This window comes from Bos taurus, chromosome 18 (assembly GCF_002263795.3).
Source record: "Bos taurus isolate L1 Dominette 01449 registration number 42190680 breed Hereford chromosome 18, ARS-UCD2.0, whole genome shotgun sequence".
Taxonomy (NCBI): Eukaryota; Metazoa; Chordata; class Mammalia; order Artiodactyla; family Bovidae; genus Bos; species Bos taurus.
Window position 1 is genome coordinate 15808293 of NC_037345.1, and position 27057 is coordinate 15835349.

General features: G+C 37.6%; 1 protein-coding gene across 1 annotated transcript in view; it reads right to left on the reverse strand.

Moving 5' to 3' along the window:
• Positions 1–27057, reverse strand: part of ITFG1 (integrin alpha FG-GAP repeat containing 1) — a 299997-nt gene that overhangs the window by 243056 nt on the left and 29884 nt on the right. Inside the window, exon 6 of the mRNA NM_001038532.1 lies at positions 26786–26880. Coding sequence (NP_001033621.1) covers positions 26786–26880 — 95 coding nt within the window. The remainder of the gene's footprint in view (positions 1–26785; positions 26881–27057) is intronic.

Below are 27057 nucleotides of genomic sequence, written 5' to 3' on the forward strand. Positions count from 1 at the left end.
CATTTAAAATCAAATTCAACCTGAAAGTAATTTATTTCTTAAGTGGGACAATTCAATCATGGTGATGAATAATCTAAAATTTATGAGTAGAAGCTGTTAGTCTGTCTGGTAACTGCTATGTCAGACTGAACTGCAAAACAATATATACGGTCAGCAGGGTTTAGCAGACTATTCCTCTTAAAAGTCCAAGAGCAGAACAGTTAAACATAAAAATTATTTATTTAAGATTATTTAAACTCATAGCTACTCAAAAGCAAACAGTAGGCAGTTTTCCCCATCTAGGCTAGAAACTCTTGATTTCTGTATTGTCTTCTATTCTTAACTTGTTTTTCTAAGTACCAGTCAGGAACTTTCTGCAGACTAGAATAAAAGTGGACTTAATGAGATAATCCATATATATGGTATCTATGCATCATTTTCGAGACATACTGGAATAGAATATTTTTGCTGAATCTAGAGCAGTGTAGTGATAAAATGCTTGAAGTGTAATAATTCCAATAAATTGGAAAAAGTAAAGCAAAATATGAACCTCCCCAGGCTTCATTTCCTTGCCTTTATAATGGTATGATAAGACTAAATGATCTTTAAAATTTCTTTCATGTCTATCTACCTCCTCATTCAAAACCTTTTAAGCCTCCCCTATGTGCTTGGCATTCAATTAGGTATGGGATAAACACAAATGAGGCGAGCTCCTTGTCTCTGAGAACTTTTTGTCACTACCAACACATGTAATTTTATAGTATATAAAGCTCTTTTTATATAGAGTAAATTAAAACCAAACAATCAAGTCACTAAGAAATTTTAGGTTAAAGCAACTTCTTAAAATAATGAGACATATTCAAGGCCTCTATCTCATTCAAAAATAAATGTTAAGTAAAGCACATTAATGTAATACATAAAGTACAACTGACAGTTACAAAAACTGTTCATATATCCATTCTAGCCATATGAAATCTGAAGTAACTAATAATTCTGAGAGGGAAATAAATTTCCTCAAGATTACAGAATTAAAGGAGTCTCTAAACTTCACATGTGAAATTATAAATATATTTTTCTTAAAGTAGAAATTAGTAATGATTAAACATGAAAAGTACATACTAAATGCATTAAAATTTCCTTTCAAATAGCTCCATGACTCTCTGTTTGCCTTTGTCTTTTGAAAGTTTTGATTATAATGTCTTGGTATGAGTCTCTTTGAATTTATCTTTTTAGAAATTTATTGAGCTTGTTGGATGTTTATATTCACATTTTTCATTAGATTTGGCAAGTTTTTGCCATTTGGTCTTTTAAATATTCTCTCTGCCCCTTTCTCTCTTCTTCCTCTGAGACTCCTATAATGTCTCATGGGTCTCTTATGCTCTGTTCACTTTTCTTCAGTCCTTTTTTTTCTGTTCTTCAGATTCAGTAATATTCATTGCCCTATCTTCAAGTTACCTGTTTTTTCCTCTGTTGCTTAGATCAGCCTTCAAATTCCTCTAGTGAATTTCATTTCAGTAATTGTACTTTTTAGCTCCAAAATTTCTTTGTGGCTACTTCTTAGGTTTTTTTTTTTTTTTTTGTATTTTATTGATATTTCCTAACTGTTTGAAATACACCATTTCATTCACACACTGTGTTAATGACTTTGTGCACAAATGGAAATTTGCTGTATGACTTGGGGAACTCAAATTGGGGCTCTATAACAATCTAGAAGGGTGGGAAAGAGTGGGAGGTGGAAGGGAGGTTCAAGAGGGAGGGAGCATATGTACACTCTTGGTTAATTCGTGTTGATGTATGGTAGAAATGAACCCAATACTGTAAAGCAGTAGAAATGAACCCAATATTGTAAAGCAAATTACCCTTCAATTAAAAATAATATTAAAAAAAAAAAGATACAGTAAAGCAAATAGATAGGAAACTCCTAAAACTCAACAACACAGACAATCTGATTGAAAAATGCACAAAGGACAGCCCATGGGGGCACAAGAGTTGGACATGACTTAGCAACTAAAAGATAGCTATGGAAAAAAGCAGAAAATAACAAATACTGACAGGCATGTGGAGAAACTGGAACCCTATGCATTGTTAGTGGGAATAAAACATGATAAAGCTGCTGTGATGGTGGCTCCTCAAAAAATTAAAAACAGAATTATCATTTTGTTGTTGTTCAGTCGCCAAGTCACGTCTGATTCCTTGCAACTCCATGAACTATATCGTGCCAGGCTTCCCTGTCCTTCACCAACTCCTAGAATTTGCTCAAGTTCATGTCCATTGAGTCAGTGATGCTATCTAATCATCTCATCCTCTGCCAGCCCCTTTTCCTTTTGCTTTCAATTTTTCCCAGCGTCAAGGTCTGTTCCAATTAATCTTCTCCAATGAATGGTGCTTGCCAAGGACTTGGAAGAAGAGGAGACAGGGAAGTTACTGTTTAATATTTATAGAGTTTCAATTTTATAAGATGGTTAAGAGTTAAGGCCATGGTGATGGTTGGACAACATTATGAATGCATTTAATACAACTGAACTGTACACTTAAAAATGGTTATGTGGTATATTTTATGTTATGTATAGAAATGAAAAATGAATAAATAAAACTTTAAAAATCTTTGTTAAGAAAAAGTAACTTTATGTTACTATAAATGGAAAGTTAGTCATTAAATGTAAGATAATGACAAACCATCAAAAATCTGGCTGTTTTCTGTTTTGGGAATTCATAAAGCTAGAGGTAACTATAACATCATTAACAGGTCAGTGTCATTTAAAATATATAGCTTTTAAGTTTCTTAAACTGACTCCAAGGTAAATTATAAGTTTGCTTATGAAAATGGATTAGGATTCATACTTTGAGATATTAAACATTTTACATACTTTGGTATATAAAATGCTTTGTTTTATAATATCCTGACTCAGTGACATAGACTAATCTCACTTTGGTTTATCTCAGAAATGAAATTGCATTTCACTTCAGGTAAAGGCTCCAGGGGTGGGGAGCCCACATTCTCTTCTGGAATTCCAACAGGATCCCAGGTCCCTGGCACTGTGTGTTTTCTTAGAGTGGAATGGCACAAGTCTCACTACTTGCCAGAAGCACTGTTACAGAAGCTCTTCAAAAAATCAAACTGGAAATGGAAAAGTAAAAGATGATCTCTTAACTTGTAAAAAGTCATCTTATGTGCTTTTAGCTCATTTTACCCCTCATTTTAATTACTTTGTATTTCTCAACATGGATACTAAAAGCACTCTAAATACTCTCAAAGCACCTGACCCCTATGAAAGATATCTGAGATCCCAGGTGCTATAAGAGTAAAATTAGATCTCCAGTTATTAAAAATTTAAGCTTCTTCTTATTCCATGATTTCAGCCAGACTTCCAAAATGGAAAAAAAAAAAAAAAGATTAATGGAAACTTAGTTCTCTTGGTTTTAGGGTAAGAGGTAGGACAGTGCAACTGACCATTTCCTTTCAGACTTTTTTGTTTTGCATGCTAACATACAGTAAGAAGTAACAGTCTTATGATCACAGACAATCTCAACTAAGAGAAACGTAAGCATCCTGAAGATTTTTAAATGATATAAGTGGAATATTAATTTTATATTATTCTTAAATTGAACCAATGTAATAGTTTCAAGGTTCAGAACATTTGTTAACAGACTTCAGTTCATAATAAACAAACTATAATTGATAGTAACTGACTTAGTTCATCTTGAATGTGACTAGATAGTAATTCAGACAAACCATTTCTACATCAAACTGCACTGGATACTAAAAATACGAATAGCTAACCACAATCATTTAAGCTTATCGGGATAATGTGTGTGCTGCCTAAGGATGTCATAAACTGTCACTCAGATTAAAAGACATAGGAGGTCACACACATTCTAAATCAGGTGAAGTGCCCTAGCAAACAAGCTTGATTTAAAAGTCTACATTACAACCTAAACCCATGAAAAAGTAACTAGTAACAGTTAAACTGTCATTATAATTCTGTCAATTATTAACAAAGACTGAAAGCTGTTTTTTTACGTGATTAAGCATTACTATTTGAGGTTTATTAGTACAGTAAAGCACTCTAACAGAAGCAAAATACGTACTTCTATTTTCATTATTACACAGTCAGTAAGAGCTGAGTATCTAATGGCACTGACTATTGTTTAAAATGAAATTCTAGAGTTCTATTAGGAGAAGGCAATGGCAACCCACTCCAGTACTCTTGCCTGGAAAATCCCATGAATGCAGGAGCCTGGTAGGCTTCAGTCCATGAGGTCGCGAAGAGTCAGACATGACTGAGCGACTTCACTTTTACTTTTCACTGTCATGCACTGGAGAAGGAAATGGCAACCCACTCCAGTGTTCTTGCCTGGAGAATCCCAGGGACGGCAGAGCCTGGTGGGCTGCCATCTATGGGGTCGTGCAGAGTCAGACACGACTGAAGTGACTTAGCAGAGTTCTATTAATGAAAATATTCTATTTCAAAATGTTGTCAGAAAAGCTGAGCTTCAAAAAATTTTTTCCATTTTTGCAGAAAATATTACACATTATTGTACTGTGTTTGTCATTAGTAGTATCCAACCCTGGATATCAAATTAAGAACATACTATATTCAGAAAGCAGGTGTGATGAAATATCAAACCATGCAACATAATCTGTTACTATTGTATCTGTTACTGTTGTATCAGTCTTCTGGTAAATGCCTAAAGTTTAAGATATTTACTGACTCAATTTACTTGGTTTTCCTAATGATATTTCATTAGTTCATGTGATAGTACTAGAAAACACTCAACTGTCCCTTAAAGAAAGCTGAGCGCTGAAGAATTGATGCTTTTGAATTGTCGTGTTGGAGAAGACTCTTAAGAGTCCCTTGGACTGCAAGGAGATCAAACCACTCAATCCTAAAGGAAAGCAATCCTGAATATTCACTGGAAGGACTGATGCTGAAGCTGAAGCTCCAATACTTTGGCCACCTGATACAAAGAACTGATTCACTGGAAAAGACCCTGATGCTGGGAAAGACTGAAGGCAGGAGGAGAAGGGGATGACAGAGGATGAGATGGTTGGATGGATGGCATCACCGACTTGATGAACTTGAGTTTGAGCAAGCTCCGGGTTTGGTGATCAACAGGGAAGTCTGGTGTGCTGCAGTCTATGAGGCTGCAGCGAGTTGGACATGACTGAGCGATTGAACTAACTGTCCCTTTTTATTTTCTTAACTATGTGGGGGCAGGGGTGAAAAGAGTGGGCTACATTTGCATCTGGAGGAAGTACACTGCTAAATGCCAAAATGGGCACAGATAAAAACTGTCAGTGGTTCTTAAAATGTGTGTGCTGCTTTTGGCTCCAAGGGTAGCAGGATGGAGGGAAGAATGAGAGAAGAAAGGGAGACAGAGAGACCACTGACATGTATCAAGATGAGAAAGGAGACTTCAATTTCAAAGCGTGACAATGTGAAAAGAAAGTTCAGCAACTATGAAACAGAGTAAAATGAGGGTTTGACTTTAGAATGCTGAAAGTGAGATCAGGGACAATCTCTTAACTCAGTGATTATAATGTGTTGTTCTTGGAGAAAGACTGTAGATGATTGAGTTTACTTAGGATTAGGGTTTGAGCCAGAGAAGGCAGTCGCACCCCACTCCAGTACTCTTGCCTGGAAAATCCCATGGAAGGAGGAGCCTCGTAGGCTCCAGTCCATGGGGTCGCTAAGAGTTGGGCAAGACTGAGTGACTTCACTTTCACTTTTCACTTTCATGCATTGGAGAAGGAAATGGCAACCCACTCCAGTATGCTTGCTTGGAGAATCCTGGGGACAGAGGAGCCTAGAGGGCTGCCATCTATGGGGTCGCACAGAGTCAGACACGACTGAAGTGACTTAGCAGCAGCAGGGTTTGAGCATCACAGCATAAGAGAAGTTAAGTGTTGTTTGCTAGAGATGTTTGTAATGATGTGGCATGGAGAGAGAGGGAAGCCCAAGCTGGAAAGGGGATGGGTGGACATAAATTAGACGGGTCAGTTAGTGGCTAGGAGTCTCAGCAAGGTCCAAGAACTATTGGGTAGGCATCCTAGAAGGATAGGAAGTGGGGTAGGGGAATGGGATATCTGCTTAGTGATTTGAGGGACAGTTTATTTTCTGGTACTTATAAGGCACAGGGAATGAACTGAGGTGGCTGAGGTGAGGAGGTCATTATGTTGGGCTAGGTCATCTCTGTTGACAATGAAATCAGCTAAAATGATGGCAGGAGCTAGACAACTGCTTGGGAGGAATTATGTCTCTAAGAAACCAGAAATCTGGTATGTGTCAGTAATGAAAACTGTAAGACGGTGGGTGTAGCTAAGTGGTAAACACCTCAAAAGAGTAGGAGACTACAGAAACACAGGGCAGAAATAATTCACAGGGGAAATTTGTCTCCCAGGGGACATCTGGCGATGTGTGAGACATTTCTGGTTATCACTACTATTTAGATGGTGACAGCTCCCCAAAACAAAGAATCAACCAGCTCAAAATGTCAGTAATGCCATGACTGAGAAACTCTTAGGTAGAGGAAATAGCATAGCAAAGCCATGGTAGTGAGGAAAATGAAAGCCCATTCAGGAAAAAGATGACTTTAGTTTAGCTTCAGCAGGGTGGATATTCAGGGTGGATATCAGCAGAGGTCTTCAGAAGATAAAGTTGGAAAGGAGGATAAGATCACACTGTACTCAGCTTAAGAAACTATCAACTAATTTAGAGGATAATTTAGAGGATAAAAGGAAAACACTAAGCAAAGAACTGAAACATCATCGAGGTGGGAGGCTTTACATAAGATTGCAGTCTTATCAATGACTTGTCTTTTCAGTTTAGAAGCACTTTTAAGTAAAAGTTTCATCACTCTTTAATGCTTCAATGATGTCTTATCTTCTTAAGTCCCTTCTTACTTATCTTGGTAAGTCCCTAGATAAGAGACATCAGATCCCATAGTTAACAAAGCGTACACAGTTGGCTAGCCTGAAATTCAGACTTTTGCTGTGCTGCTCTTAACAGCATTGCCACACATCCCCTTCAATTACTTAAAATAGAGAAAACATGAAAAACTTTAATTTCCTCTCTCGTCATTCCCAGTATATGTTCAGAAATGCTGAGGAACAAAGAAATGGTAAAAAGCATGAGGCAAGAAAAGAAAAAAGATCTGAATTAATAATATAAAGTGAAAGTGAAAGTTGCTCAGTTGTGTCTGACTCTTTGCCGACACGATGGATTACACAGTCCATAGAATTCTCCAGGCTAGAATATTGGAGAGAGTACAAATTGTACAGTTCAATTCTGGAAATACACGAAAGCAAAACATAGGTCACTAAACTTCTTCAATCATTTTAAGTCTTCCTCTTTAAGAAGGAAATCATTAATAACTCAAGCTTACAAATTTGTACCATTTTTCTTAGCTGTTACATAAATTTGCTCATTTCAGTTAGCAGTTACTTTCTATAATGATAAATTATAAAAGCCTGAATATAACCAAACCAATATATTTCTAAGAAGAAAATACTAAATTGATTCAGTTTGCCTTTCCTGTTCCTCTCCCTGAAAACAAATTAGATACCGAACAAGGTAACCAAGTCAAAAATGCCCTCAAATAAATCAGTTTCTTCCTGACAGGTAAAGAATTTAATCTGCAGGCAAGCATTCTGTTCAGAATGATAACCATAATATCAAAGTCCCACTTATTCCTTCTCCAGTGTATCAAATGGAGCCCTAGTGACAGTAAAGAGCTAATATGATTTCATTGGTGCTCTTTCTATACTCATGGAAAGCTTATGCGCCAAGGTTTCAGTGAACATTCATGAAAGAGAAGCTCAATTCTCCAAACCACATGCATGGATCAGGCTAGATAAAACCTACAATGGGAAAATTTTTTAACATCAAGAAGGAAAGAGCTTCTCTCCCTGTACTTTCAATCAGCTCAGCTAAGTGTTTCCCTTGCTTCACAGATCAAATTTTCAGGACCAGGCCTACTCTGACAGATTGCAGAGAGTATGAGAAATGTTACCAAGGTGCAAGCAAACTAATTGGTATTGTCTATTAATAGATAATAGATTCAGTAAAAATGAGACAAAGGGTAAATGGAGCAATACTATTAAGTGAATTTTAACAGAGCACCACATTTTCCTTCTTTAAGAAAAAACACTTCGAGACATACATCAGTAGACATTAGTTTCCATCAGAACAAGTTTAGAGACCTCACATTCTTTCAGTCTGTTACCAGCTATAATAAAGTCTCTTTCCATTTCATGCAGCATACACTTAAAAACTACATTTTTAATACACTGTACTTAGGCTCACAGTTCTATAAAAAGTTCAGATTTTGTTTTATCTCATATGACAGCTGTATTTTTATCCAACTGTTTTACACCAGTTACTTTTTCTAATATTTTCAGAGGTTGAAGGCCACATATAATAGTATGCCTTGTATCTCTTGATATTAAGCAATCTGTCAGTGGGTTATGTAGCTATGTATGTATGCGTGCTTTTACTGTCAAAAACAATACAGTGATAAGCAGATAGCTTTTTAGTTTTACGTGTTCATATATTAAAATGGAATGAAATAACAGCTAGCTTTATTGTGTTATGGGCTCCCCATGTAGCACCAGTTGTAAAGAATTTGCCAAGGAAGAAGATGCAAGAGATACAGGTTCGAGCCCGCGTCTGGGTTGAGAAGATCCACTGTAGTAGGAAATGGCAATCCACTCTAGTATTCTTGCTTGGAAAATTCCATGGGCAGAGCAGCTGGGTAGGCTATAGTTCATGGGACCACAGAGTTGGACAGGACTGAGAGACAGAGCACATTACCATATTATACCTTAGGCCTTGTTGTGGATACTCTGTGTGTGTTCTCTAATTTTATTCCTTACAAGGTAGGAACTATTAATATTTACATTCTCATTTTTACAGATGAGTCTGAAGCTTAGGCAAAAGAATTTGTTTAGCTGGGTAGTAGAAGAGCCAGACTGGAGTCCAGATTTACTGGATCCAAACCCCCCATTCTTAACCAAAATAGTACACTGTCTTCCTTAGCAACTGGCTTTCTTTCATTTTCATTCCCTCCTTAGTCATTCAAATAAGTATCACTAGACACCAGGATTGTGTCAGAAGCAGGGACTAAAACGGAGAAGAGAGGAGTCACTCTCCTTAAGAGCTGATGCTTTTAAAGAAGAAATACATAAGTGATCAAACAATTATTACAGAGTAGTAGCCATTACACTGGGGTTCAGAGAAAGCTTCCCAGAAAAAAGAGAGGTCTCAGTTGAGAGCCAAAGGGTATGTAAAAGTCAGCTAGATGAAAGGAGGGCAAGGGGAATTCAGAGCATTTTGGGCATGATGCATAAAGAGATGGGGGTTAGTGAGAACTAAGAATGGAGTACTGGGCAGAAACCAGACCAAGAAGATCCTTTTGCGCCATAATGAGGAGCATGAAATTCTTCCTGTAAGTAATAAAATGTCACTAACGCTTACATCAATAAGCACTGGGGTTTTTTTGTTCTATCATGTTGTTATGATGATTTAAATAAGTGAATACACATAGACTGCTTAGACTAGGGTCAAGTTCATTCTAAGTACTAAAATAAGTGGTAGCGCTTATTTTTATTATTAATTCTTGACTTTCAGATAAAAACTATTAATAAAATTACAGCAGATTTGATAGACTTTTGCAGGGAGGGATGAGGAAGGGATGGTGTGATGTGTTAGTCGCTTAGCTGTGTCCAACTCTGTGCGACCCCATGGACTACAGCCCACCAGACTCCTCTGTCCATGGAATTCTCCAGGCAAGAATACTGGAGTGGGTTGCTATTCCCTTCTTCAGGAGGTTGTCCTGATGCAGGGATTGAAACCAGGTCTCTTGAATGGCAGGCAGTTTCTTTACCACCTGAGCTACCAGGACATCCCTGGATTAGGACCAGGTACAAATAATAGGTACTAATAGTTATAAGATAAGCAAGTGCAATATTGTTACAAAAGACAAATATCTCTGAAAAGTTTCTCTCAGAAATATTCAGGTATAAATGTGTGAAAGCATCAGAGAAGTTACAGGAGGCTTACAAAAAAGACATTTCTTAATACTATGTCTCTGTTGTGCTCTCAATCCTTATCAGATAGTATCAAAGACAACTTCAGTTTTTAGTAAACAGGTCTCTTCATCTTTGCTGATAAAGATCAACCATGATTTAGAACAGATTTGAATCAGTTCTAACTTGATACATTAAGAAGCAATTTATAAAATAACCTTATGTTATCTCAAGGGTTCAAACAGTTTAATTTGTGTTTTTAGAAAAATGGACAAAACTCTTGAGAAATGTATTCATTATTTTCTACATCTGCTTAAATAAAATTCCCAGAGCCAAAGTGCTTAAGTTTTGTATATAGTTCTGAGAAATCCTTTGTGGTGTTTAAAAAATAAAAACAAAAATACCATTTAATCATACACGGTTGAATTTTTGGAAACAAAAACAATTTTTATCAAGAGCTTCCTTTGTAGGCTGTTAAATCTTTAGTTGAATGAGGCCTACCAACTAGGGATAGTATGAGCAGCTAAAAACATGCTATCTGTCTTCAGATTCTGATCTGCTGCCCAAATTGTTACTATTCAACAGACATCCATCAAACCCCTATGAGGTGTCAGGTACTGTTCCAGGCACTGAAGAGACAACAGTGAACAGAACAACAAAAGAATCCCTGCCCTCATGGTACTTATGATACAGTATGAGAAGACACAGCAAAGATAAGTGGATAGTATTTCAGTAGGTGAAAGTGCTTTTGAGAAAAAAGAAAGCAAAGAAAAGAGCAAAGGGGAGTGCTTGAAAGTTGTAATTTCAGATACAGCAGGCCTTACTGGCAAACAAAATGACAGGTGAGTGAAGATGTGACGGCACTAAAGTCAATCTGGAGAAAAAAGTTGAAAGAGGTGATATGGATATCTAGAGGAGTAATATTCCAGGTAGAGAAAATAGCCACATATCCCAAGCTTGTTTGCAGTGTTTAAGAAACAGCAAGGAGTTTACATGTTCAGTGCAAGGCATCAAGTGGGAAAATAAAATAGAAAGTCAGAAAGGTCATTGTGGGCCAAAGTATGTGGGGCCTAGTAGGCCAGTTTGTGGACTTTGGCTAGTTCTCTAAATGTAAAAACAACAACAACAACAACAAAAACACTGGGAAACTTTAGGAAGAGTCATATGACCTGATTTTCATTTTTAAAGGATCACAGCAGTTCACATGTTGAAAACAGGGTGTAGGAGGACAAGGGTGGAAGCACGGGAACAGTAACTAGAATAATACAGGTGAGAAATGACATTTTCTTGGACCAAGATGGTTACAGTGGAGGTGGTGAAAGTGGTCAGGTTGTGGATTTATTCAGAAAGTAGAATGAAGAATATTGCAAGACAGACTTGATGTTGGGTGTGAAAGAAAGAGGTGGTGTGGATGACTCTAGCATTTTGACAGAGGAACTGGAAAGACAGGGTTGCCACTGAGGGAGATGGGAAGATTATTGGTTGAGGAGGTAGAAGTCTGGGAAACAGGGTCTGAAATGTCTTATGAGACACAGATGTCGTTATGGCTGGTAGATATTTGGATATGTGATTTTGGAATTTGTAGGGAGGTACCACCTGGAGATATAAATCTGGGAGTCATCAGAATGCAGATGATTCTTGGAGTGATGAGACTAGCATGGGTGTGCAAGGAAAGAAATATAGGAATCTTGTACAGCTCCATAAATGCACTACAAATGAATGATGCTCTCAAGTGTTAAAGTGTATCTGGGTCTGAAATTCTGTTGAATTTTAAAACATTTAAGACAGAAATTAATGTGCTTAAAAATCAAGTTTAAACTTCTAAATACAGCATGAATGCAATGATATCTTACTATAACAACATCCTTGAGATCCATGCACTGTAGCTCTTAAGTCTGGAGACCTTGTTTTTTATCTTTGAACCTGTGGTTTCTGGTATAACGCCTCACAGAGCAGTGGCTCAGTAGATAACTACTGAAACTGATGAATTAGTGAAAAAGTATTTGTGATATTAAAGAAATTTCCAGGAAACACTGAAACGCAAATCAAAATTACAGTGAGATATCACCTCATACCTGTTAGAATGGCTAGCATCAAAAACAGATTAACAAATGCTAGTGGGGATGTGAAGAAAAAGGAACCTTTGGGCACTCCTGGTAAGACTATAAATTGGTATAGCCACTATGGAAAATACACAGAGGTTCCTCAAAAATTAAAAACAGGACTACCATATGACTCAGCAATTCTCCTTCTGAGAATCCATCTGAAGGAAGTGAACACCTCACCAATAGATCAGCCTCTGAATTCCTCTACTTGGCTGCATGTCAGACGCTAGAACCCTAATAATTATTTGGCAGGAATAAGAAGGAGGGGTGGGGAATGCTTAGAGGGATTGTTATGATCTATCTCACTTGCCACAACCAAGATCTTATCTTTGTTTGATAAATGTATGTATGTATGAAGGATATTACATTACTCTTTCTCATTACTTTGCACAGTGACCCCAGTCAGCTAGAAGCATCCATTTGCTTAGGGCAGCAGTTTTCAAGCTTTTTGGTGGCAGGATCTCTCCACACTCTTAAAGGGGACCCCAAAGATGTTTTGTTAATTGATACAATATTGACATGATTTACTATATTAAACCTTAATACTGAAACATTTTCAAAACATAAGAGTACATAAGCACACACATGCTGTCAGAATGATAAAATCATTATATTTTAAAATTTCTGAAAAACTCTATTGTGCACTTGGGAGAGAATGAGATCACATTTAGAGAACTGCTGGCCTTGGCAAACATTAGGGTTATCAAATAGGATGGCAAAAAAAAAAAAAAGCGCCAATATTCAGCTTATTTCTAAAACTGGCAATTTTTGAGTCATTAGCTAGAAAGAATTTAAAGTCCCTGCTTCCTATTGGAATTCAGGGAGGAGCCTGTCTTTTTGAGATGACAGGGGTATGTATAATGGTTATTCTCACAGAACAGAAACAAATATAGAGGGTCTAACCTAGTACTCTCAAACTTCCCTTGATTTTCACACGTAGCAAAGGGACTTAAGACCACCTGTGGTGAATACAGACCATAATCAAGTTGAGGGCCAGGGGATCTTTCATGGGCCACTATGGTGCAAAGTAAATGAACTCAATAGTAAAGGAAGAACAATGGACAATTCAAGTGAGAAGGCTGAATGGAAGAGGTGGAGCTTCAGAGGGATCTATTAAAACAAGATTAGATTCAAGGCGATCAAGTCAGCCAGGGAAGACTATGAAGTTCTGACTGAGCCAGAAGAGATGAGGAGGTCCCCAGCTGCCAAATACCAGCAAGACACCTAATATATAAGGGCCATCAACATGGTGGTGTAGAAACTTCAGAGAAGACACAAAGAAAGAGCTTTCCTTCCAAATCCTTCAGGACATACAAGCTTATCCTTAGGCTGTCCCAGTTGCCACTTCTGCTAGAAGAGAAATGAGTTAATATCCAGAAAAACTGAATATTTAACTAATAAATTAAAACCCTCAAGAGACTAAGATAAAAACTTTTGACTGAGAAGTTTAAATTCTGTTTCTCCAATACCTGCCCAAGGCATAGAGTTTTGATTCTAGAAAACAAAGGTTATGTTTCCTATGTTGTAATTTGTTAAAATTTTAATGCCACTATTTATGATATTTCTTTTAAAGAAAGTCTACTTTTAACTATAATAAATATATCTTGTTTAAATGACCAATGATTCAGACAGTTCCTTTTATTTACGGCAAACCTGTAAGAAGGATTTGATGGCACACATGCTCTGTAAGGCAGGACACAAGTAAGTAAGTGCAGAAATTAATTCCTCAATAACAAGGTAGAAATTAGAAAGAGGTCTGTGCTACTGAATAAAGAACCCTCTGGCTTAGTGCATGTTTAGTCATGTCTGACTCTTTGTGACACCATGGACTATAGCTCCCTGAGGCTCCTCTGTTCCATGGATTTTACAGGCAAGAATACTGTAGTGGGTTGCCATTTCCTCCTCCAAGGATCTTCCTGACCCAGGGATTGAACCCGTGTCTCCCACCTTGCCAGGTAGACTTTTTACCACTATCAATTCAGAGAGACGTGCATCGAAAGATATAACAAAAATAACAAGAAAATTCCACTGGATCAAAGATTTAAGTGCAAAAACATAAAAGCACCAAAACTATTTTAATGGCATTTTCTAAGATAAGTGAAATAAGTCAGACAGATAAAGACAAATACCCATATGATTTCTTATATGTGGAATGTAAAACCAACCAACCAGAACAAAACAACCTCAGCTCATCTTGCGTGTAATCAAACAACTGACCAGAAAGGCAGGACAGGACATTTAGAAGATACAACTGAAGTTCAGAAAGCATCTGATAAATAATGAGGAACCAGGGAAGGTTTCTGATAGAAGAGTGGCCGGGGCCTCAGCAGAATGCACAGGATGAATCCAAAGAAGCAAGAGAAGAAGACAAAGACCCACTTAGGAGGGCTTTTAAATATGTGGGTTCATCCTGTCTACTCTGGTTCTATGTGGAAACCAAGTAGCACTGTAGTCATCTAGGAGGTCTGATTTAAGTGGCAGAGGAGAAAACCGCCCATCACAAAATATCTTCCCATTGACTCTGACAAAGTGGTAATTATTTTTATATTACTCAATGTTCATGGGACTTAAGGCCTCTTTTGAAATTCATGTGCTGTGTGGCCAGGGAAAATCTGCAGCAGCAAAGTTTTATCTTGTTTTCACTGGTTTACCACTCAGGCTATGCAGATACCCAGCAAAAGATTTTTTTGGGATAAATGGTTAAGAGAGAAGTTTACTGCAAAGGATGAAATCAATGTTGTGAAAAATTCAGGGCAATTGGGGGTCAGATTAAGAGCATCAGCTGACTGAAGGAAAGAGAATAATGTCACCAGAAGCCCTAAGGGTCAAAGAGGCCAAGAATAGTATGGATGAAGGAACCTCAGGAAAGGTTTCACCTTTTTTACAGCTGTACTTAAGGCCAGCAGCTCTATCCATAGTCCCTTTCATTCCTCATTCTTGGATATTGATTGCAGGATGGGAGAATAAAGCACAACTAAAAATGTCTTGGTGTTATTTCTTTGAAGAATACATCTTGAAATCACATATCTGTGTTCACATTACCAGTGCAGTCACAGTTTTTTTGAATAAATTAGTGAAGTTCACCAGTAGTTCAGTAAGTAAAAATATGCTTTACAGAAATTATATGCATTTACTTTTGGATATTCAAATTGCTGTAATGAAATAAATTGTAATCACATCATTTTAAAATCAAACAAAAATCTATTGAGATATCTTATCTTTTCGGATATATTTTCCAACATCTGACAATAACCATAATTACTCTTTTATAAAAAAAAAAAAAAAATTATTGGGCTTCCATGGTTGAGAATCTGCCTTACAATGAACTGAATATCGGTTCAATTCCTGGTTCAGGAAGATACCATATGCCACAAGGCAACTAAGATCCATGTGCCACAGCCACTGAGCCAGCACTCTAAAGCCCATGAGGCACAACTGCTGAAGCCTGTATGCTCTAGAATACACTCTCCACAACAAGAGAAGCCACAGTGATGAGAAGCCCACTCACCACCACGAGAGAAAGTCCAAGTGCAGCAAAGAAGGCAAGCACAGCTGAAAATAACTAATAAATAATTAAAAAATTAATTACAGGCAGAGTCAGTATGTTGAGGGAAGTCTAATATTAAATGGAAGGAGATAATAGAACATGAGCCGATAACTACAGAATATCCTTATATTGAAAAAACAAGCTTTTAAGACAATTTCCAGGACAACGTACAAAATCCCTTATTTTTGTGTTTTCACATGATTCAGCATACTTATATGCCACAATAAAAGTAACCTCTTCTTTTTAAAGTCTCCTCTTTCCAATCTGAGCTCTTGTTCAGGAACCTAAACTCTTAGAACCATGAAAAACTTACAGAGCAAAAGGCTTAATCTGTGACCTAGTATGTTTCAAAAAGTGAAATCCAAAGTAAATTCAAACACTAAAATTTTCTTAACTTTGCAAACTATATCTTAATAATGAAAACACTCTAATAAAGTTTATAGTCATCCATGATAAGAAGTTTCAGTTATAAAATATTATTAGCTTATTTGCTTTTCAAATAAATTTTAGGAGATTAATGATGAAATACTTTTGAAGGAAGGAAATTTTATTACTTTTAGGAACCACCGGGCATGCCTCACTCATTTGCAATTAGTATACTATATAAAAATAAAATTGTAAAAGCAGATTAGAACTGTTTGAAAACTGGCTAAAAAAAATTGGAAGAACAAGAAATAAGAGAAAAAGAAACAAAAGGTGCCCAAGTTAGAAAGAGAAAAGCAAAATTATCTCTCTTCATAGATGATATGAACTTATATGCAGAAAACCCAAAAAATTCTACAAAAAAAACCCAACAAAACCCGTTCGGACTAATAAATGAATTCAGAGAAGTAGCAGGATACAAAATTAACATGCAAAAATCAGTTGCATTTCTATACACTTAAAACATAAAATCCAAAAAGGAAATTAAGAAAATATTTCATTTACAGAATTAACCAAGGTGAAAGACTTGTAGAATAAAAACTACAAAACAATGTTAAATCATTAAGAAGACAAATAAATGAGAACACATTGCATTTTAATAAACTGAAAAACAATGTTGTTAAGATAGCAATATTACCCAAAGTGACATATAGATTCAGAATGATCCTTATCACAACTCCAATGGCACTTCTTATACATATGAAAAAAAAAACAAACCTGTCCAAAAATTCATGTAGAATCTCAAGGGACCACCTCAAAGAGTCAAAACAATGTGGAAAAAGAAGGAAGCTGGAAGACTCACATTTTCTGATTATTAAATATATTACAAGGCTTTGGTAAATAAAAGTGTGGTACTAGCATAAAGACAGGGGACCATACAGATCAGTGAAATAACACAGAACCCCAAAATAAACCCTTGAGTATATGGTAAAATGAATTTTGACAGGAGTAGTTAAGACTATTCAATGTGGAAATGACAAGTCTTTTAAATAAATGCTACAAGGAAAACTCCACTGAGTTTTGCCAAGAGAACGCACTGGTCATAGCAAACGCCCTCTTCCAACAACACAAGAGAAGTCTCTACACATGGACATCACCAGATGGTCAACACTGAAATCAGACTGGTTATATACTTTGCAGCCAAAGATGGAGAAGCTCAATACAGTCAGCAAAAACAAGACCGGGAGCTGACTGTGGCTCAGATCATGAACTCCTTATAGCCAAATTCAGACGTAAATTGAAGAAAGTAGGGAAAACCACTAGACCATTCAGGTATGACCTAAATCAAATCCTTTATGATTAAATAGTGGAAGTGAGAAACAGATTTAAGGGACTAGATCTGATAGACAGAGTACCTGATGAACTATGGGCAGAGGTTTGTGACACTGTACAGAAGATAGGGATTCAAGACCATCCCCATGAAAAAGAAATGCAAAAAAGAAAAATGGCTGTCTGGGAAGGCCTTAAAATAGCTGTGAAAAGAAGAGAAGCAAAAAGCAAAGGAGAAAAGGAAAGATATAATCATCTGAATGAAGAGTTCCAAAGAATAGCAAGGAGAGATAAGAAAGCCTTCCTCAGCGATCAATGCAAAGAAATAAGAGGAAAACAACAGAATGGGAAAGACTAGAGATCTCTTCAAGAAAATCAGAGATACCAAGGGAACATTTCAAGCAAAGATGTGCACAATAAAGGACAGAAATGGTATGGACCTAATGGAAGCAGAAGAGATTAAGAAGACGTGGCAAGAATACACAGAAGAACTGTAAAAAACAGATCTTCATGACCCAGATAATCACAATGGTGTGATCACTCACCTAGAGCCAGACATCCTGGAATGTGAGGTCAAGTGGGCCTCGGAAACCATCACTATGAACAAAGCTAGTGGAGGTGATGAAATTCCAGTGGAGCTATTTCAAATCCTGAAAGATGATGCTGTGAAAGTGCTGCACTCAATATGCCAGCAAATTTGGAAAACTCAGCAGTGGCCACAGGACTGGAAAAGGTCAGTTTTCATTCCAATCCCAAAGAAAGGCAATGCCAAAGAACGCTCAAACTACCGCACAATTGCACTCATCTCACATGCTAGTAAAATAATGCTCAAAATTCTCCAAGCCAGGCTTCAGCAACATCTGAACTGTGAACTTCCAGATGTTCAAGCTGGTTTTAGAAAAGGCAGAGGAACCAGAGATCAAATTGCCAACATCCGCTGGATCGTCGAAAAAGCAAAAGAGTTCCAGAAAAACATCTATTTCTGCTTTATTGACTATGCAAAGCCTTTGAGTGTGTGGATCACAATAAACTGTGGAAAATTCTCAAAGAGATGGGAATACCAGACCACTTGACCTGCCTCTTGAAAAACTTGTATGCAGGTCAGGAAGTAACAGTTAGAACTGGACATGGAACAACAGACTGGTTCCAAATAGGAAAAGGAGTACATCAAGGCTGTATATTGTCACCCTGCTTATTTAACTTATATGCAGAGTACATCATGAGAACTGCTGGGCTGGATGAAGCACAAGCTGGAGTCAAGATTGCTGGGAGAAATATCAATAACCTCAGATATGCAGATGACACCACCCTTATGGCAGAAAGTGAAGAGGAACTAAAAAGTCTTTTGGTGAAAGTGAAAGAGGAGAGTGAAAAAGTTGGCTTAAAGCTCAACATTCAGAAAACGAAGATCATGGCATCTTGTCCCATTACTTCATAGCAAATAGATGGGGAAACAGTGGAAACAGTGTCAGAGTTTATTTTTCAGGGCCCAGAATCACTGCAGATGGTGACTGCAGCCATGAAATTAAAAGACGCTTACTTCTTGGAAGGAAAGTTATGACCAACCTAGATGGCATATTCAAAAGCAAAGAGATTACTTTACCAACAAAGGTCCATGTAGTCAAGGCTATGGTTTTTCCAGTGGTCACGTATGGATGTGAGAGTTGGATTGTGAAGAAAGCTGAGCGCCAAAAAATAGATGCTTTTGAACTGTGGTGTTGGAGAAGACTCCTGAGAGTCCCTTGGACTGCAAGGAGATCCAACCAGTCCATTCTAAAGGAGATCAATCCTGGGTGTTCTTTGGAAGGACTGATGCTAAAGCTGAAACTCCAATACTTTGGCCACCTGATGCGAAGAGTTGACTCACTGGAAAAGACTGATGCTGGGACAGATAGCAGGCAGGAGGAGAAGGGGACGACAGAGGATTAGATGGCTGGACGGCATCACTGACTCGATGGACATGAATTGAGTGAACTCTGGGAGTTGGTGATGGACAGGGAGGCCTGGGGTGCTGCAATTCATGGGGTTGCAAAGAGTCGAACATGATTGAGCGACTGAACTGAAATGAACAAGGAAATCTGGGTATCCATGCAAACACATGAAGTTGGAACCTTATCTAACAACATATACATAAATTAAGTCAAAACGGATGAAAGCTCTAAGTGTAAGAGATAAAACTGTAAAACTCTTAAAGAAAATATAGGGCAAAAGCTTCATAACAGTGAAACTGGGAATAATTTCTTGGGTAGGACAACAAAGGCACAGCCAACAAAGAAAGAACAGAAAAACTGGACTTCATGTAATTAGTATTTTTTTTCCATCCAAAGACAGTATCAATGGAGTAAAAAGGTATCCCACAGAGTGAGAGGAAGTATTTGTTAATCTGATGAGGAAGCAAAACTCTAAATAGAGAATAACTGAAACTCAATAACAGCAAAGAAACAACAAAATTATGAAATGGGCACAGGACTTAAATACACATTTCTCAAAAAGAGATCTGCAAAGAGCTAATAAGCACATGGCAAGGTGCTCCACATCACCAGTCATTAGGAAAATGCAAATCAAAACTACCACGAGGGAAGTCCTCGGCAGTCCAGTGATTAGAACTTGGCACTTTCACTGCTGCGGCCAGGTTCAATCTCTCAGTTCCCCTTAGGGAACTAATGCCGCAAGCCATGTGGAATGGTGAAGCAAACAAAAACCAAAAACAACACACTACAATGTGATACCACACTAAATGTATTAGAATGCCAGGTATATAAAAAAAAAAACAAAAAAACAGAAAACAACAAATATTGGCAAGTATGTGGAAAAACTGGAAACTGTACACTGTTGGTGAGAATGTAAAATTATAAAGCTGCTGTGATGGTCGTTCCTCACAAAAGTATCATACGATCCAACAATTCCACTTCTGGATATATACCCGAAAAGAACTGACAGCAGGATCTCTAAATGATGTTTGTACATCAACAATCATAGCAGCATTATTTACAATAGTTAAATATGGAAGTTGAGCAAAATGTGGTTATACAAAATTCAGCTTTAAAAAGGAAGAAAATTCTGACATATGCTACAAGAAGGATAAATCTCAAGAATATCATGCTAAGTGAAAGAAGCCAGTTACAAAATAACACACACTGTATGATTTCACTTATTTGAAGTACTTATAATAGTCAAAAAACAAAGTAGAACATTGGTTACCACAGGCTGGGGAAAGAGATAAATGAGGAATTATTAATCAATGGGTATAAAGTTTCAGTATTACAAGATGAAAAGAGTGGGATGGTAGGTAAATACCATGACTGTATTTCATATTACTGAAACATACACTTAAAAATGGTCACTATGGAAAATTTTATGTTATCTGTATTTTACCAAATTAAAAAAAAAAAAAAAAACTTGGAAAATTAAAAAAAGACACAGAAGAAAATTCATGCATTTAACCTACCTGTCCAAAATGTATTTTAAGTGAATAAAAAGATAATGAAAGAAGTTCCTTATTTTTTTTAATAGAAAATTTCAGCTAATAATATATGCTGAGGAGTGACATATTTAGGGTGCTATAATTTTATAATTCCTTTTGAAAAAATAAGACTTGAAAATGATTATCAATAGCTGCTCAAACCATTAGGAGAGCAATATAATGAATGGTCCACGCTGAAGAAAACTGAAGTTACTGATGACTCTTAATCACACAAAAGAGAAAACCTAATCATGTGTTTCCTAATGAACTGAAACAAAAAGCAACACCTGGGAAGTATTCTCAACTAAAGAGAGACTGATTCTGATCAAGACTCCAAATCTAATCACTGGCTTATAGGAAATAACAGATGACATCATCATATTAACATATTAACACCATGAGAACAGAGTTGGCATAATCCAACTTTGAAATTGAATTTTCAAAATTCAACTTTGAAAAATTCTGTTTCTTCTTTGTATGTATGAACCTGATGCAAAGAAATGACTCACTGGAAAAGACCCTGATGCTGGGAAAGATTGAAGGCAGGAAGAGAAGAGGATGACAAAGAATGAGATGGTTGGATGGCATCACCAAAGCAGTGGACATGAGTCTGAGTAGGCTCTGGGAGTTGGTGATGGACAGGGAAGCCTGGCGTGCTGCAATCCATGGGGTTTCAAAGAGTTGGACACGACTGAGCGATTGAATTGACTGACTGATGTACCTTGTTTACCTAATTTGATAAACAACATTTAGGAGAGCATTAGGGCATTTTGAATAGTGAATACGTATTTGATATTAACAGAATTAAGTTTGGCCTTGGGAGTACAAAATGAAGCAGGGTAAAGGTTAACAGAGTTTCGCCAAGAGAATGCACTGGTCATAGCAAACACTGTGCTCCAACAACCCAAGAGACAACTCTACACATGAACATCACCAGATGGACAATACTGAAATCAGACTGATTACACTCTTTGCAGCCAAAGATGGAGAAGCTATATACAGTCAGCAGAAACAAGACCTGGAGCTGACTGTGGCTCAGATCATGAAGTCTTCATTGCAAAATTCAGGTTTAAATTGAAGAAAGTAGGGAAAACCACTAGGTCTTTCAGGCATAAACTAAATCAAATCCCTTATGATTATACTGCGGGGGTCATGAACAGATTCAAGAGATGAGAACTGGCAGAAACAGCACTTAAGCAACTATGGAAGTTCATAACATTGCAAAGGAAAAAGTCACGTTTCACTCCAATCTCAAAGAAAAGCAATATTAAAGAATGTTCAAACTACTGTACAATTGTACTCATTTCACATGCAGCAAGGTTATGTTCAAAATCCTTCAAGGTAAGATTCAGCAGTAAATGAACCGAGTACATACAGATGTAAAAGCTGGGTTTAGAAAAGGCAAAGCAACCAGATGTCAAATTGCCAACATTCACTGGATCATGGAGAAAGCAAGAGAATTCCAGAAAACATTTACTTCTGCTTTATTGACTATGCCAAAGCCTTTGACTGTGTGGATCACAACAAACTTTGGAAAATTCTTCAAGAGATGGGAATTCCATCTCCTTACCTGTCTTCTGAAAAACCTGTATTCAGGTCAAGAAGCAAGAGTTAGAACCAGACATGAAACAACACTGGGAAAGGATTATGACAAGGCTGTACATGGCCACCTTGCTTATTTAACTTCTCTGAATGCAGTAGCCACCATAGTCAAATAAAGAGTCCGAAATGCAGTACTTGGATGCAATCTCAAAAATACAGAATGCTCTCCGTTTGTTTCCAAAGGCAAACCATTCAATATCATGGTAATCCAAGTCTATGCCCCGACCAATAACGCTCAAGAAGCTGAAGTTGAACAGTTCTATGAAGACATACAAGACCTTCTAGAACTAACCCAAAAAATGTCCTTTTCATTATATGGGACTGGAATGCAAAAGTAGGAAGTCAAGAAACACCTGGAGTAACAGGTAAATTTGGCCTTGGGGTACAGAATGAAGCAGGGCAAAGGCTAATAGAGTTTTTCCAAGAGACCACACTGGTCATAGAAGACATCCTCTTCCAACAACACAAGTGAAGACTCTACACATGGATATCACCAGATGGTCAACACTGAAATCAGATTGATTATATTCTTTGTGGCCAAAGATGGAGAAGCTCTATACAATCAGCAAAAACAAGACAGGGAGCTGACTGTGGCTCAGATCATGAACTCCTTATAGCCAAATTCAGACTGAAATTGAAGAAAGTGGAGAAAACTACTATACCATTCAGGTATGACCTAAATCAAATCCCTTTTGTCTATACAGTAGAAGTGAGAAATAGATTTAAGGGCCTAGATCTGACAGACAGAGTGCCTGATGAACTATGGATGGAGGTTCATGACACTGTACAGGAGATAGGGATCAAGACCATTCCAAAGAAAAAGAAATGCCAAAAAGGAAAAATGGCTGTCGGAGGAGTCCTTACAAATAGCTGTGAAAAAAAGGGAAGTGAAAAGCAAAGGAAAAAAGGAAAGATATACCCATCTGAATGCAGAGTTCTAAAGAATACCAAGGAGAGATAAAAAAGCCATCCACAGCAATCAATGCAAAGATATAGAGGAAAACAACAGAATGGGAAAGACTAGAGATCTCTTCAAGAAAATTAGAGATATCAAGGGAACATTTCATGCAAAGATGGGCTCAATAAAGGACAGAAATGGTAGGGACCTAACAGAAGCAGATGATATTAAGGGGTGGCAAGAATACACAGAAGAACTGTACAAAAAAGATCTTCACGACCCAGATAATCACAATGGTGTGATCGCTCACCTAGAGCTAAACATCCTTGAATATGAAGTCAAGTGGGCCTTAGGAAGCATCACTATGAACAAAGCTAGTGGAGGTAATGGAATTCCAGTGGAGCTATTTCAAATCCTGAAAGATGATGCTGTGAAGTGTTGCACTCAATATGCCAGCAAATTTGGAAAACTCAGCAGTGGCCACAGGACTGGAAAAGGTCAGTTTTCATTCCAATCCCAAAGAAAGGCAATGCCAAAGAATGCTCAAACTACGGCACAATTGCACTCATCTCACATGCTAAAAATAAATGCTAAAGTAATGCTCAAATTCTCCAAGCCAGGCTTCAGCAACATCTGAACCATGAACTTCCAGATGTTCAAGCTGGTTTTAGAAAAGGCAGAGGAACCAGAGATCAAATTGCCAACATCTGCTGGATCATCGAAAAAGCAAGAGAGTTCCAGAAAAACATCTATTTCTGCTTTATTGACTATGCCAAAGCCTTTGAGTGTGTGGATCACAATAAACTGTGGAAAATTCTCAAAGAGATGGGAATACCAGACCACCTGACCTGCCTCTTGAGAAATCTGTATGCAGGTCAGGAAGCAACAGTTAGAACTGTTGGAACAACAGACTGCTTCCAAATAGGAAAAGGAGTACATCAAGGCTGTATATTGTCACCCTGCTTATTTAACTTATATGCAGAGTACATCATGAGAACTGCTGGGCTGGATGAAGCACAAGCTAGAATCAAGATTGCTGGGAGAAATATCAATAACCTCAGATATGCAGATGACACCACCCTTATGGCAGAAAGTGATGAAGAACTAAAGAGTCTCTTGATGAAAGTGAAAGAAGAGAGTGAAAAAGTTGGCCTAAAGCTCAACATTCAGAAAATGAAGATCATGGCATCTGGTCCCACTACTTCATGGCAAATAGATGGGGAAATAAATCAGCAAATAGTGGCTGACTTGATATTCCTGTGCTCCAAAATCACTGCAGATGGTGATTGCAGCCATGAAATTAAAAGACACTTACTCCTTGGAAGGAAAGTTATAACCAACCTAGACAGCATATTCAAAAGCAGAGACATTACTTTGCCAACAAAGGTCCATGTAGTCAAGGCTATGGTTTTTCCAGTGGTCATGTATGGATGGGAGACTTGGATGGTGAAGAAAGCTGAGCGCCAAAGAACTAATGCTTTTGAACTGTGGTGTTGGAGAAGATTCTTGAAAGGCCCCTGGACTTCAAGGAGATCTAACCAGTCCATCCTAAAGGAGATCAGTCCTGGATGTTCATTGAAAGGATTGATGCTGAAGCTGAAACTCCAATACTTGGCCACCTGATGCAAAGAGTTGACTCACTGGAAAAGACCCTGATGCTGGGAGGGACTGGGGGCAGGAGGGAAGGGGACCACAGAGGATAAGATGGCTGGATGGCATCACTGACTCGATGGACATGAGTTGAGTGAACTCCGGGATTTGGTGATGGACAGGGAGGCCTGGCGTGTTGCGGTTCACGGGGTCGCAAAGAGTCGGACACGACTCAGGGACTGAACTGAACTGATAAAGAGTGCGTCATGTGAAATGTCGGGCTGGATGACTCACAAGCTGGAATCAAGATTGCCAGGAGAAATATCAACAACCTCAGATATGCAGATATCACTCTAATAGCAAAAATCCTAGAGGAACTAGAGTCTCTTGATGAGAGTGAAAAAGGAGAGCTAAACAGCTGGCTTAACATTCAACATTCAAAAAACTAATATCATCACATCCAGTCCTACCACTTCATGGCAAATAGAAGTGGAAAAAGTGGAAGCAGTAAAGGTTTTCTTTTCTTGGGCTCAAAATCAGGGCAGATGGTGAATGCAACCACAAAATTAAAAGACTCTTGCTCCTTGGAGAGAAAGATATGACAAATCTAGACAGCATATTAAAAAGCATAGACATCACTTTGCCGACAAACATCTGCATAGTCAAAGCTATGGTTTTCCCAGTAGTCCTGTACGGATGTGAGAGTTGGACCATAAAGAAGGCTGAATGCTAAAGAACTGATGCTGTTGAACTGTGGTTCTGGTGAAGACTGTTGAGAGACCCTTGGACTATAAGGAGATCAAATCAGTTAATCCTAAAGGAAATCAACCTTCAACATTCATTGGAAGGACTGATGCTAAAGCTAAAGCTCCAATACTTTGGCCACCTGATGCAAAGAGCTGATTCACTGGAAAAGACCCTGGTGCTGGAAAAGACTGAGGGCAGGAAGAGGAGGGGGTGATAGAGAATGAGATGGCTGAATGGCATCATCGACTCCATGGACATGAATGTGACCAAACCCTGGGAGACGACAGTGGAGTACAGAAGAGCCTGCCCTGCTGCAGTGTAAGGAGTCTCAAGGCATAGCGACTTAGAACTTAGTGACTGAACAACAAAAATTAAGAGAATTTTGTTCATTTTTTTTTTTAAGTTCGAAAATTATCTTGTGGTTATTAAAAATTAACAACCTGTCTTAGTGGCTCAGACAGGAAAGGGTCTGTCTGCAATGCAGGAGATCCAGGTTTGATCCCTGTGTCAAGAAGATCCTCTGTAGAAGAGAATGGCTACCCACTCCAGTATTCTTGCCTGGAGAATTCCATGGACAGAGGAGCCTGGCGGCTACAGCCCACATCGTTGCAAACAGATGGACATGACTACAGATCGAAATATTTATAAATGAAATGATAAAATGTTTGAAATGATAAACTTATTTAGGTGGGAGGGGATCATGGGTGATTATACAAATGAAACAGGATTAGCCATATGCTGATTATTGTTGAAGCTAGGTGATGATTAAATATGTGTATATCATACTATTCTGCCTACTTTTCTGTGTTCAACATTTTTTGTAATAAAAATTAAAATCAATCTTTGTAATTTTTAATACATAAGCTAAACATTTTTCTCATAATTAAATATACAGCATTTATTAGTCAATAATTCAAATTTTTATATGATTAACAAACAGCAAAAAAGAACTACAGGTATATTTTATTATATCCAGTACTTTTTACATTTTCCTGATATCACTGACTTCCTTGTACCCTTTTCACATTTTGTTTTCAATGTTCAATTCAACAGAAAATGTTTACTAGGAACACAGCAAATATCTCACCAGTTTTTGGCATCCAAAAAGACATTTTTACATTTATGTGCAACTCACCTGCTGTAAAATCTTCAGTCAGATCAATGAATGCATGAGAATGTGGAATTCGCATTTTGTTTCTAGTGGTCAATGCAGGATGCCATGATAAATTTCTAAAAAGAAAAAAAAAAAATTTTTTTTTCCTTAGGGTAAACAGCAAATGAGTACTGCTTTAAAACAAAAATTTCTGCAAGCGAGATATTTTAAAATTTTATTTATTCTTAGTTTTTTTATATACTCTAAACTTTACTCCTTTGAAGTGCACAATTTAGTGGTTTTAGTGTATGTTC